We start from the raw sequence: 12,489 nt of genomic DNA on the forward strand, positions 1-12,489 counted from the left end.
AATATGTTCCCCGTTGGGACAAAAGTGTGAACTGTTACCCGTGTGACCCTATTTCCTAATACCTGGCCGAGGACTGAGAGCGGCCACTATCCCCTTTGTATATAGTTGCGCTTCCTAAAGCGCCCCCTACTGGTTTTATAGGAAAGCCGAGTTTTTCAAGAAAAGACTGTCGCACTTTACCCGGTCACAAGTTGCACCGTGACCGGAGGAACCAGAAGCAAGAATGTTATTTATGAAAAGTTTTATATGAAAAGTTTTATGCAGATATATATATGATGTTTTATATGTTTATATGTTGATGTTTATGAAAAAATAATTGTATGTTTTGGATGTTTTTATCTTTAACAGCCCGAGGACGTGCTGTGATTTACCAGGGGGGAATGTAGCACCCTGAGGATTCGGCTGCTACAGGGGTATTGCACCTCAGCCAGAGGTGTGATATTCCACTCCCGGGTAAGGATGGAGTGTGGAACTGAGCTCAGTAGGCTGCATGCACTACACACATCCCATTTCCGGGGGACAGACCAATGGTACTCCCACTAGAGAAATGTGCAGGTACGACAGTGTCTGTCCCTGGCTGGAGTGGGAGGGGGGTGGAACATCCCAGTAGTGTAGGGGCAGATAGGGGGAGCAGTCTGGGTAAAGCTAGGAGCTCATTGGGTGCTGGTCACCTGAGCTCACACATAGAGGGAGTATATAAGGTGGGAACCATCTTAGATCAGGGTCTTTTGTAGAGGTTTGGTCAGTCAGTCTGTCAGTCTTTGGTAGAGTGAGTCAGAGGAAGAGAGCAGAGGAGGAGAGCAGCTCCAAGGCCCAGAGAGAGAGAGGAGAAAGAAGGACCCAGAGTGGGAGAAGAGAGAACTCCAAGAACCCAAGATTAGATCAGAGGGTGAAGAGTTGGCACAAGGGTACCGGATCCCAAGCTGGTGGAGGGCCCTAATCCTTAGCCAGAGACCGGAGGTCGTGGGCAAGATCTGCCACGACCACCCACTAAATCCACCCGGAAGGCAAACCAAGAATAGGGTCAGGGAACCCAGAGACAAGGGTTTACCAACAAGAGGCCCGAGGGAGCCGGACATAGGTGGATCCCTGGTGGGGAAGGCCAGAGAGAAGGACAAGTCAGAAAGGGAGCTCAGGACCACGCTCCAGAATCACCTGGGGGTTGGCCGAGTCCAGGACCTGGTGGACGCAGCACGGCTCGGGCGGTCACTCAAGGCCGGAGTGACCAGAACAACAGCAGTAAGTAAAAACCCTGAACTGCACAGCCCGACTCTGAGTCTCATTACCATCCTCACTGCACCTCCACAACCACCATCCTCTACACCTGACCCCCTGAGGCTATACCCCTCCCGTTGGGGGTTATACTACCTGAGCTGCACACACATCACCAGCCTCAGCGGACCCTGCTGCAGCGGCGGCCGTATTGACCGCAATTCAACGGGTGGCGTAGTCGACATAAAAGAACATCCAGCAACATCTGTAGGACTGCCACACACTGAGCTTGACACCCTGGGCACGGACCGGGTCACCGCCACTCGGAGACTACAACCCCCCCCCATCTGATCCGGCTCCGGGTATCCCCCAAACAACACTGGCCCAGGGGGCGCGTCACACACATACACTGAACAGGAGGGTGTCACTCAAAGTGGCAGGCAGTGATTACAGCTGCTCTCACCGTGTAATGAGCGGTGACTGTATCAGCCCCCTGCACTGCCCCAATGACTGGAAGCGAGCGTCTACAGGGAGGATAAAAGTTCATTTGCTCCCAATAGTCACTGCTCTATTAAGGCAGCCAGGCAGAATTTTAACGCTATTTACCTGCAGATTAACCTTATATCTGCAGGTAAATAGCTTTTCTTTACATGACAGGTCCACTTTAACTACCATTGAATGTATAGATTTTATACTATTATTTACAATTCCCATTAAGTCTGCCTGGCCCTCAACAGATGTTGTGTATATAATAAGTAATGTTTGAGATTTTCTTTATAGAAAACACGTTGGAATCTGCTTAAAATCCACACAATTTAACAGAAATCACATATACAAGAGAAATGTTTATGTGAACAGCTCTTATAGACTATTTTTATAATGAAACTGACTTTGACTTTATCGTTTAATAAGGACTAGTAAAAAAAAAAAAAACTAAAAAAAACTCGGGAGATAATTTTTTCTTTCTAAGGCTATGTGCCCACGATGCAGAAATGCTCAGGATTTTTTCCTGAGCGTTTCTGCATCTTCCTGGCAGAAAAAATGCATGCGGATTGTACATGCGGATTGTACATGCGTTTTCCTGCCAGGGACAAGCGGATGTGAAGCGTTCTTCACATGCATTTCCGCATGCGGGTTGACAAGCGCATTCCAAGCGATTTTAGCATCACTTGGAAAGTGCTTGACAACTTGGTCACACTATATAAATCCATGCAACCGGCATGGATTTATATAGTGTGACCGTAAAGAATGGTAAAAAAATTAAAAAATAAATCTATACTTACCTTCTGATGGCCCCCGCAGTCTTTATTCGCTCTGTCCTCGCTGCCGGCAGCTCGCGGTACACTGAAGGACCTGCCGTCACATGACTAAATGACGTCAGCACAGGTCCTTCAGTCCACCGCGATCTGCCGGCAAGCGAAGACAAGCACACCGGGGGCCATCAGAAGGTAAATATAATATTTATTTTTTATTTTATTCATTTTTTTACAGGTTCTATGGTACCCGGGTCCGGAGGAGAGTTTCCTCTGCTCCAGACCTGGGTACCATCCGCACATTGAAACGTATGGATTCCGCATGTACAGATGCAGTGATGCATAATCCATGCGTTCCAATGCAAGTCAATGGCGGCGAAAATGCAGCGCTTCCGCAAAATAATTGGTAGTGCTGCGTTTTTTTCCGCAATGATAATCTGCAGCGGAAATTTCTGCAGAATGTGCACAGCACATGCGGATTATCATTGGGGAACATGGCAGGCCTTTTACCATGCGTTTTTTAAGCGTTTCTGCAGCGTTTTTGCCGCTGCGGAAACGCTTAAAAAACGCATTGTGGGCACACAGCCTAAATCTAAGCTCACTGCCTGTATAGGCAGTATATTCTATATCCTACAACTTTGTTAGACAAATTCAGTAATGGGGATACAACACTCAAAGTGAGATATCATATAGCCAGGATCTGTTCACTCGTAATACGGAAATACACCTTGTAATCAGTTAGCCATACATTATAATAAGGAAAATGACTAACCTGCTGATACGATTGCCATCTGCTTCAATGAGCTCATTGGAATCATTACTAATGTTGTCATCCTCCGGTGTGTTCATATTCTGCAATTCCGTCAATTCCAAGCCATTTTTGAACGGCATTTTAAACCCTTCTTTCCAGTTGCTATCTTTTACTCAATATATATTTTTCTTTGGGTATCCTTGGTGGCGAACCTTTAAGAGAAAAAAAATTATATGTTGATGTATTTATTTTCCATTGTTTAATATCACCAACACTTTTTGCAGCTCTGTCTAAATTGCCACCATTTGTATCAACACGTTTGCGGGTCACAATCTAATTTTTTTTATTTCAGACACATAACCACATTCTATAGCCAATTGAATAATAAATGTACTTATTGTGTGTGGAAAACTTGCTTTTAATACCTTTTAGATTTATTATAGTATTATTCTAGTAAAAGATTAGTCTTTGAAACATGACAATCTTGGCAAAATTGGTTGAATATCATGAAAATCTCCCAACCGTAGCTTTAGTGTATAAGCGGGATCATATTGGATTTCTAAATGCCCAATACTTTACAAAAATAGGACAAAAACAATACCATAAAGTAAGTAAATGAATTGTAATAGTATATGTAAATAACATAGGGTACTTAGTTGACACTACTTTGATAAAAAAAACCCATAAAAAACATCCCACTGCGACAAGGTGTACCCAATCAGGATGGTCTCTAACTCTAGTATGGCACCTTCCTATGTTCTAGCAGGCCTCCAAAAAGATGAGGGCAGAGCAGGACCTGCGACTGACTGTTTAACACCTGCTTGTGGACAGCTAAATAGACAAGATGCACAGCCCAAAAGTATGTGTGTGGGGGGCATGCCTCTATATGTAGAAAGTACACAGACCTAAAACAAAACTGAAAAAATGGGACGTCACACCTGTTGGTAAGTGCAATGTGTAGCTGCACATTCACACTTTGGCCATTAACAAACACAACCTAGAATAAAAACAATAAGCAAATACCCTGCAGTAAGTCCTGCTCTGCCCCCATATATTTTGATGACTCCTGGCACATAGCAAATTGTGGACTATCCTGCTTGGGTACACCTTGTTGCTGTGGAATGGCTTTTATGCTTTTTTGATCAAAATAGTGTCAGTTAAGTACCCTTCAGGGTATTTGCTCATTGTTTTTATCCTAGGTTTTGTTTGTTAATGGCCACAGTGGGAATGGTCACCTACACATTGTACTTATACCAACAGGTGTGCCAGCCCATTTTTTCAGCTATGTTTTTTTAAAAAATAAAATAAATAATACTCCTCTTACCAATCACTTGTCACTACTCTTTTTAATGCTGGACTCCCCACTGATCTCCATACTTCTTTTTCTTTTTGAAAGAGTATGTAACTGCTGCAGCCAGGCACAGACCACAGAGTTAACCAACATGTCATCACTAGTGATGAGCGAGCACTAAAATGCTCGGGTACTCGTTGCTCGGGTCGAGTAAATTGGAATACTCGGTGCTCGACCTGAGCAACGAGCCCAATGTAAGTCTATGGGAAACTCGAGCATTTTTCAGGCGGCTCCCCTCGGTGGTCTGCAGAGGGCCTAAAAATTGCCCAAATCGATGGGAACAGTGCTCAAATGACATGGGGACAGCATGGGGAAGACCCCTGGAAGTATCTCTGACTCCCAGATCACTGCTGTCAACAACGTTGTCAGAGTATTACACTACTTTTACGGACTCACAATAAAACGTACAAAAATGAAAACAAAATGGATTTTCCTGGGAAATATGTTAAGGAACATCCTTTCCAGGGTAATGACTTGCATATAAGGCAAAATAAATAACCAAAAACAAAAATACTCCTCCACACCTTGGGCTATGTTCACACGTAGCGTTTTTGATACGTTTTTGCACTTTTGCATTGCTTTCAACCAAGACAAATGCATTCACCAGGAAATTTCATTTTAACATTTTACAACCTTATCTGGCCATGTGGTGTGTGACAGATCATCAGACACATGCATACAGTGCTGAAAAGTCATGGGAACAGCATGGGGAAGACCTCTGGAAGCATCTCCCAGGTCACTGCCTAAAAGTGTGCCCGTCATAAGTGATCCTTGGCGCATGCGAAGATCTCTCCCGCCATGAACCTGTCGTTGCAGACTTGCAAAAACCACCGTCCACGTCCTTGTCCCACTGCAGCGTTCAGTTGTCTCTACGCCATTGTGTCACCCTAGCCTGGATGCCACAGATGTATAATAAAGCTGTGTCTGAGAGCAAGGGGGAGGTTCTCTAGTCAAGGACCATTAGCATGCAATACCTCCTGTTACAGGCCAGTAGGGGGAGCAGGCTGCCCCTATAAAAGCTGGAGCTGGGGGAAGGGTTAGACAGAACTGGACAACCTGTCTCTGGATTGAGAGGTGTCCCCGAGCAGGGACAGACAGTTGTGTTGCAGCCTAAGAGGACGTGTGGCAGTAGGAGAGCCACTAGTCTGGGACAAAAGGCGAAGTGAGTCTGTCCTTGCAGATAAACAGACTAATCTACCAGACTTTGGTGTCTGAGGCTGTGAGGATTCCACATCCTACAGCAGATAACCAGTCCGCAGGGGACTGTAAGTTCCTTGGCCTAAGAAGCCCGGAGGCTCCGCCACTGCAGAAGGGACCAGCAGAGCCGTACCAGGCCGGGAGTAGCAAGGGACCCGAGTTGCAAGCCATACGGGCGAGAGGACACGGTGAGCTCAGGAACATGGGCTGTTACATTACCAGAAGGGAAATAGCCAGAAGGAGCACAGAGAGCACGGTAGGCCGACACCCTCACCTTGACCAGGGCCAGCTTCCCACTTGCTCTCAGACATCCAGGCCCCCTCCTAGCCGGGCCTGTTTCTGGGTCGTTTTACCTGTTCTAATAAAGACACTGAACTGTTTAAGAGGCCTCCGTTTCCTGGCTAACGCGGTTGGAATCATCCCCTCCATCATCCATCATACACTGCCCTGGGGCCCTACTCTTCCCGTGGGGAGTTGTACTATTCGGAGCTGCACATTTACATCTGCCCCAGAGGTCTGCACTGCAGCGGCAGTTAGCACTGACCGCAATCCACGGGTGGCGTAGTCGGACATTACTTAAAACTTATAAAGGACTGCCACTAGTCTGACCACCCTGAGCCACGGACCGGGTTGCCACTACTACCCCCATCGTCTCCCTATTGCCCGGCTCCGAGTGCCCCATGGCCCTGGGGGCGAGTCACCATTCCTTGGAATGCAAGCGCAAGTATGCAGGCAGCCAGCCACCCACCCACCCACAGGCTGGAATACTATACTGCCAAATTTTTGACAGCTGATTGCACTTGAAATGTGGCCTTTTAGACTCGTGGAGGCGGAAGCTTTTCACAACCTCATGCCGGCGGCAGCCGGGTGTCCATACTCGGTCCCCAGCCGCCACTATATTTCCCGGTATCGCCTCCGCCTTCCACAAGCACGGGTCCCACAACATTACCATCCTCAGTGCACTTACTGGGAAGGACCTCCTAACCACAAACACGTGGACAGGTGAATGTGACCAGGGACAGTACAGAGCCAGTCCACAACTTTTTTTGCTGACAGTTGTATTTATCTCAGTGAAAGGACTGGCATAGAGGGAAAGTCTATCTAGCCTGCATGTCATTTCTCACAGGAAGTCCTGTAAAGCTGCTTTCACTTGAAATGTGGCCTTTTAGGCTCGTGGAGGCGGAAGCTTTTCACAACCACATGCCTCATGCCTCGTGTCCATACGCGGTCCCCAGCCGTCACTATTTCTCCCGGTGTTATCTCCGTCTTCTACAAGCACGGGTCCCTGAACATTACTGCTGGTACTTTTCTGTGGGAATTTGCTTGCCTCCTACCAGGCTAGAATATTTCCAGCAAACTATGGTACGACGCCATGATATTAGCACTGCCCCCAGTACCAGTAGTGAAGCCATCCCCAATTTCCTTCTCAGGAATTTTATTTGGTAGACAGAGTGACTGCCCAAATACATTTTCTCACAAAGGAGCTGAAGATAGAGTGGCAGTAGGTGCAAGTTTCTCCAACCTGTTAGATATTAGAGGGTGAATGGCAGCACATTGGATCAGTGGTTAGCACTGAAGACTTGCAGCGCTGGGATTCTGGGTTCAAATCCCAGCAAGGACAACATCTGCAAGGACTTTGTATGTTGTCTCCGTGTTTGCATGTGTTTCCTCCTCAGTAAAAAAGCAGCCATAGAGTGTCCGGGAACTTTTCCACACACTTTTCTTAGCCAGGACTGCTTCTTGGCAGGGTTGGACGGTCCCACCAGAGAATCCTCTGGTGTGCCTTGGCTTCTACCTCAGGAGAGTTCATGACAGCGCTAACTTTGCAGCTGCTATGGGGCTCTTGAGCGGGGGAGAAAGGTTAGCCCTCAGAATCAAATCCACTGGTGGGCACAATGTTTTTCAATCTGAAACAGCTTCTCAGTGGGAGTTGTATTTCACCACAGCCATATTCTTTAACTCGGTGAAAGGACTGGCATAGAGGGAAACCGTATCTACCCCGGCTGTCATTTCTCAGTCACCAGGTTCCGCCCATTGTCACACACGACCATGCCTAGCTGTATGTTCAGTGGTGAGAACCACAGATCAGGCTGCTGTGTTACAGCTTTCAACAACTCTGCAGCGCTGGGCGGTTTGTCAATTAAGCATTAAGCATGTTATCTTCAGCACAGCCTGTTGCCGCTTGGCCAAAGCAGTGCTGCAGTGCTATCAGCTTGTGACTGATGTGGTCATTTCGGAGATGGAGGAGGTGCATGAGCTGAACAATGTGATTACATTGAGGTTAAATTGGTGACGCTGTTTTTTATACTAAAGAAAGATCCTATTGTTTTGTTTTTTTTACGTTTTTTTTTAAGACAAATGCATTCACCGGGAAATGTCATTCTAACATTTTACAACCTTATGTGGCAATGTGGTGTGTGACATCATCAGACACATCCTGTTTTATTTATGATGGAGGGACTCTGAAAGTCATAAAGCCTATTTTTATAGGGACATCAGATGGCCCTTACTATTCTTAAAAGGCCAGCAGTCAGCCCTAGCTATTGTTAGAGAGCCCTCAGCCGGCTATGCTTTGTTGTTCCTATTATTAACAAGTGGGTCTCCTATACTGTTATTGCATATGCAGTCACTGCAAGGCTGTCAAAAATTTGGACGCAACCCAATACCCCTTTGAAGAGACATAGAGGAGGGTCACAGTAAAAAAAATGTTCCCATTATAAAGGAGCGGGTTTCCCATAGTGGTAATGCCCATGCTGTGACTGCAAGGGCTGCCAAATTTTGGGAAAAACCCCACTAAGAATCTAAAGACACATGGAGCAGGGCCACAATAACAAGGTACGACATGTTCCCATTAGAAAGGAGAGGGTTTGCTATACAATTATAGGATCTGCAGTGAGTCCAACGGCTGATAATTTTAGGAAAAACCCCACTAAGAATTTAAAGACACACAGAGCAGGGCCACAGTAACAAGGTACGACATGTTCCCATTAGAAAGGAGAGAGTCTGCTATACAGTTATAGGGTATGCAGTGAGTCCAACGGCTGTCAATTTTAGGAAAAAACCCACTAAGAATTTAAAGACACATGGAGCAGGGCCACAGTAACAAGTACAACATGTTCCTGTAGCGCCCCGAGGGTTCGGCCGCTACAGGGGTATTGCACCTCTGCCAGAGGTGTGATATTCCACTCCCGGGTAAGGATGGAGTATGAACCAGGGCTCAGTTAGCTGCATACAGCACACACACCCCATTTCCGAGGGACAGCTCAACGGTGCTCCCACTAGACAGAAGTGCAGGCACGACCGACTATGTCCCTGTCTGGAGTGGGGAGGGGGGTGGAATACCCAGTGCTGTAGGGGCAGATAGGGGTTGGTTCCTGAGCGTAGGTAGGAGCCCATTGGTTGCTGGTCACCTGGGCTCATGGCTAGGGGGAGGTATAAAAGGTGGGCACCATCTTAGATCTGGGTTCTGTCCAGAGAGGAGAAGACAGGGTGTAGAGGCTCTGTAGGAGCTCTACTCCAGGAGGGCCTAGTGAGAGGCCGAGGAGGAGGTGAAGGGGAGCTGTGGTGTCACCTCAGCCCAGCTCCACGAGAAGGGAGGAGAAGAAGGAACAGGAAAGAAGGAGGAGAGACAGAGAAACAGAAGGGCTCAGGAACAAGAAGGTAGAAGGGACTCTAAGAACCCACGAGAATACAGGGTGAAGGGTCAGGCAGATTAAGGGTGCCGGATCCCAAGTTGGTGGAGGAGAAACTACCCTCAGCCAAAGACCGGACGTCGTGATCATTCATTGGTGCGACACCTCATCAAACCTGCTAGGAAGGCACCATATAGGACAGCGGAGGATGGGGCCCACGTTTAACCGCACAAGTCCGCGGTAGCAGGACAAAAGTGGGTCACTGGTGAGGCAGGCCAGAGGAAGGATTGAAGGGGGTCGTGAGCCATACTCCTGAGCTGCCTGGGAGTTGACCGAGCCCCTCACCTGGTGGACGCAGCACGGTTCGGGCAGTCATTGCCAGCTGAAGTGACTTGGATATTAACCGTGAGTAAAGACCCTGGACTGCAGTACGTTGTCTGTGTGCTTTTTCGCTCCTCCGGCACTACCGGTACTGGGACTCTCACCACCATCACTCCCACCATCCACTACACTGCCCTGGGGTCGCACTCTTCCCATGGGGAGTCACACCATCCCAGCTGCATACATCATCAGCCCCAGCGGTCTGCCATGCAGCGGCGGTTCCTAATAACCGCAATCCACGGGTGGCGTAGTCGGACATCTCTTAAAACATCTAAAAGACTGCCACTGGTCTGACCACCCTGAGCCACGGGACCGGGTCGCCACTACTGCCCCCATCGTCTCCCTATTGCCCGGTTCCGAGTGCCCCATGGCCCAGGGGGCGAGTCATTCCCATTAGATAGGAGAGAGTCTGCTATACAGTTATAGGGTATGCAGTGAGTCCAATGGCTGACAATTTTAGGAAAAACCCCACTAAGAATTTAAAGACACACAGAGCAGGGCCACAGTAACAAGCACGACATGTTCCCATTAGAAAGGAGAGAGTCTGCTATACAGTTATAGGGTATGCAGTGAGTCCTACGGCTGACAATTTTAGGAAAAACCCACTAAGAATTTAAAGACACATGGAGCAGGGCCACAGTAACAAGTACGACATGTTCCCATTAGAAAGGAGAGAGTCTGCTATACAGTTATAGGGTATGCAGTGAGTCCAACGGCTGACAATTTTAGGAAAAACCCCACTAAGAATTTAAAGACACACAGAGCAGGGCCACAGTAACAAGGTACGACATGTTCCCATTAGAAAGGAGAGAGTCTGCTATACAGTTATAGGGTATGCAGTGAGTCCAACGGCTGACAATTTTAGGAAAAACCCCACTAAGAATTTAAAGACACATGGAGCAGGGCCACAGTAACAAGGTACGACATGTTCCCATTAGAAAGGAGAGAGTCTGCTATACAGTTATAGGGTATGCAGTGAGTCCAACAGCTGACCAATTTTAGGAAAAACCTCACTAAAAATTTAAAGACACACAGAGCAGGGCAACAGTAACAACAAATTCCCATTAGAAAGGAGAGAGTCTCCCATAGTGTTGGCCTATGCAGTGAATGCAAGGGCTGCCAAAAATATTTGAAGGCACTTCAATGCCCCTTGGAAGAGACGTGGAGGAGGGCCTCATAAAAAAATGTTCCCATTAGAAAGGAGCGGGCCTCCTATACTTTTAATGCCCATGCACTAATTGTATGTGCTGACAAACATTTACCCCTGGGGGGTATACATGAACATACTGTATAAAAAATTTTTTTTACGCACATCATAAACACCCTTTAAAAAAATTAGGCGGGTGTTGCATCACGGACCACGGTCACCCTGGTGATATGGTGGTGGAGGATGAGGAGAAGTAGGAGGACAAGGGCAAATAGCCAAAATCAGGAAGCATATACCCATGTGTGGGTGTGAAAAGGTGCATGGGAATACACCTCCCAAGAAAAGACACTAGATTGGAGTTTATGTTAAGCTGCTATCATTTGGTGGTGTTGAGAAGTCTGGCTCAATCCAGCCCTTGTTCATTTTTATAAGAGTCAGCCTGTCAGCATTTTCAGCTGACAGGCGGATGCGCTTATCAGTTATTATTCCACAAGCGGCACTAAAAACCCGCTCTGATAAAACGCTGGCGGCAGGGCAGGCAAGGACCTCCAAGGCATAGAGAGCCAGTTCATTCCACATATCCAGCTTGGATAGCCAATAATTATAAGGCACAGCGGAATCACGGAGGACGTTGGTACGGTCGGCAAGGTACTCCCTCAGCATCTTCCCAAACTTTGCACTCCTTGTGAGAGTATCCCGCGCCTCAGGACCTGTCCGATGGGAGGGTCTGAGAAAACTCTCCCAGAACTTTGACAGTGTTCCCCTGCCTCTGCTGGATTGAAGTTGTGTCTCTCTCGCCTGTACTCCTTGGTTGTCCAACGAACTGTGCCCTCTGCCGCCAGCGTTTTCAGATGGGAATTTTTTTAATAGTTCCACAACAAGGGTCTTCTGGTACAGCCCCATTTTTGTAGACCTGTCCGCCTCAGGAACAAGAGATATAAAGTTCTCCTTGTAGCGTGGGTCTTGAAGTGTCACCAACCAGTAATGACTGTCATCCAAAGTTTTGAGAACGCGAGGGTCATGGGAAAGACAGCGTAACATAAACTGGGCCATGCGTGCCAGACTATTAACAGGCAAGACTTCCATGTCCTCACCAAGAGGATGACTGACCATGCTCTCCTCCTCCTCTCTGTCCTCTGGCCATCCACGCTGAACAGACAGTATGACAGCTGTGCAGGTAGTACCGTCTATAGTGCATGAAACTAGCTCCTGTCCTTCCTCCTCCTCCTCCTCTTCCTCATTGTCACCCAATCCACGTTGAGATGACATGAGGCTTTGCTGTGTGTAATCACCCTGTATGGTTCCTTGCTCCATCTCATCGTGCTCCGCCTGCAATACATCCTCTTTGATTGTGAGCAGAGAGCGTTTCAGAAGACAAGCGGGATGGTGGCGCTAATTATGGCGTCATCGCCGCTCACCATCTTGGTGGAGTACTCAAAGTTTTGGAGGATGGTACATATGTCTGACATCCATGTCCACTCCTGAGGTCTTATGTGTGGAGTTGGAACTGAATACAGATGGCCTTGTTGATGCTGGTACTCAACAACTGCCCTCTTCTGCTCACA

At 47.5% G+C, this 12,489-nt stretch overlaps 1 protein-coding gene across 1 annotated transcript in view; it reads right to left on the bottom strand.

The window, feature by feature from the left end:
• Window positions 1-12,489, bottom strand: part of SLC38A1 (solute carrier family 38 member 1) — a 101,108-nt gene that overhangs the window by 64,171 nt on the left and 24,448 nt on the right. The window contains exon 2 of the mRNA XM_073651846.1: window positions 3,238-3,428. Coding sequence (XP_073507947.1) covers window positions 3,238-3,356 — 119 coding nt within the window. The 5' untranslated portion in view covers window positions 3,357-3,428. The remainder of the gene's footprint in view (window positions 1-3,237; window positions 3,429-12,489) is intronic.

Source organism: Phyllobates terribilis, unplaced genomic scaffold, assembly GCF_046119375.1.
Source record: "Phyllobates terribilis strain yellow unplaced genomic scaffold, ASM4611937v1 Scaffold_11__3_contigs__length_659146591, whole genome shotgun sequence".
Lineage (NCBI taxonomy): Eukaryota > Metazoa > Chordata > Amphibia > Anura > Dendrobatidae > Phyllobates > Phyllobates terribilis.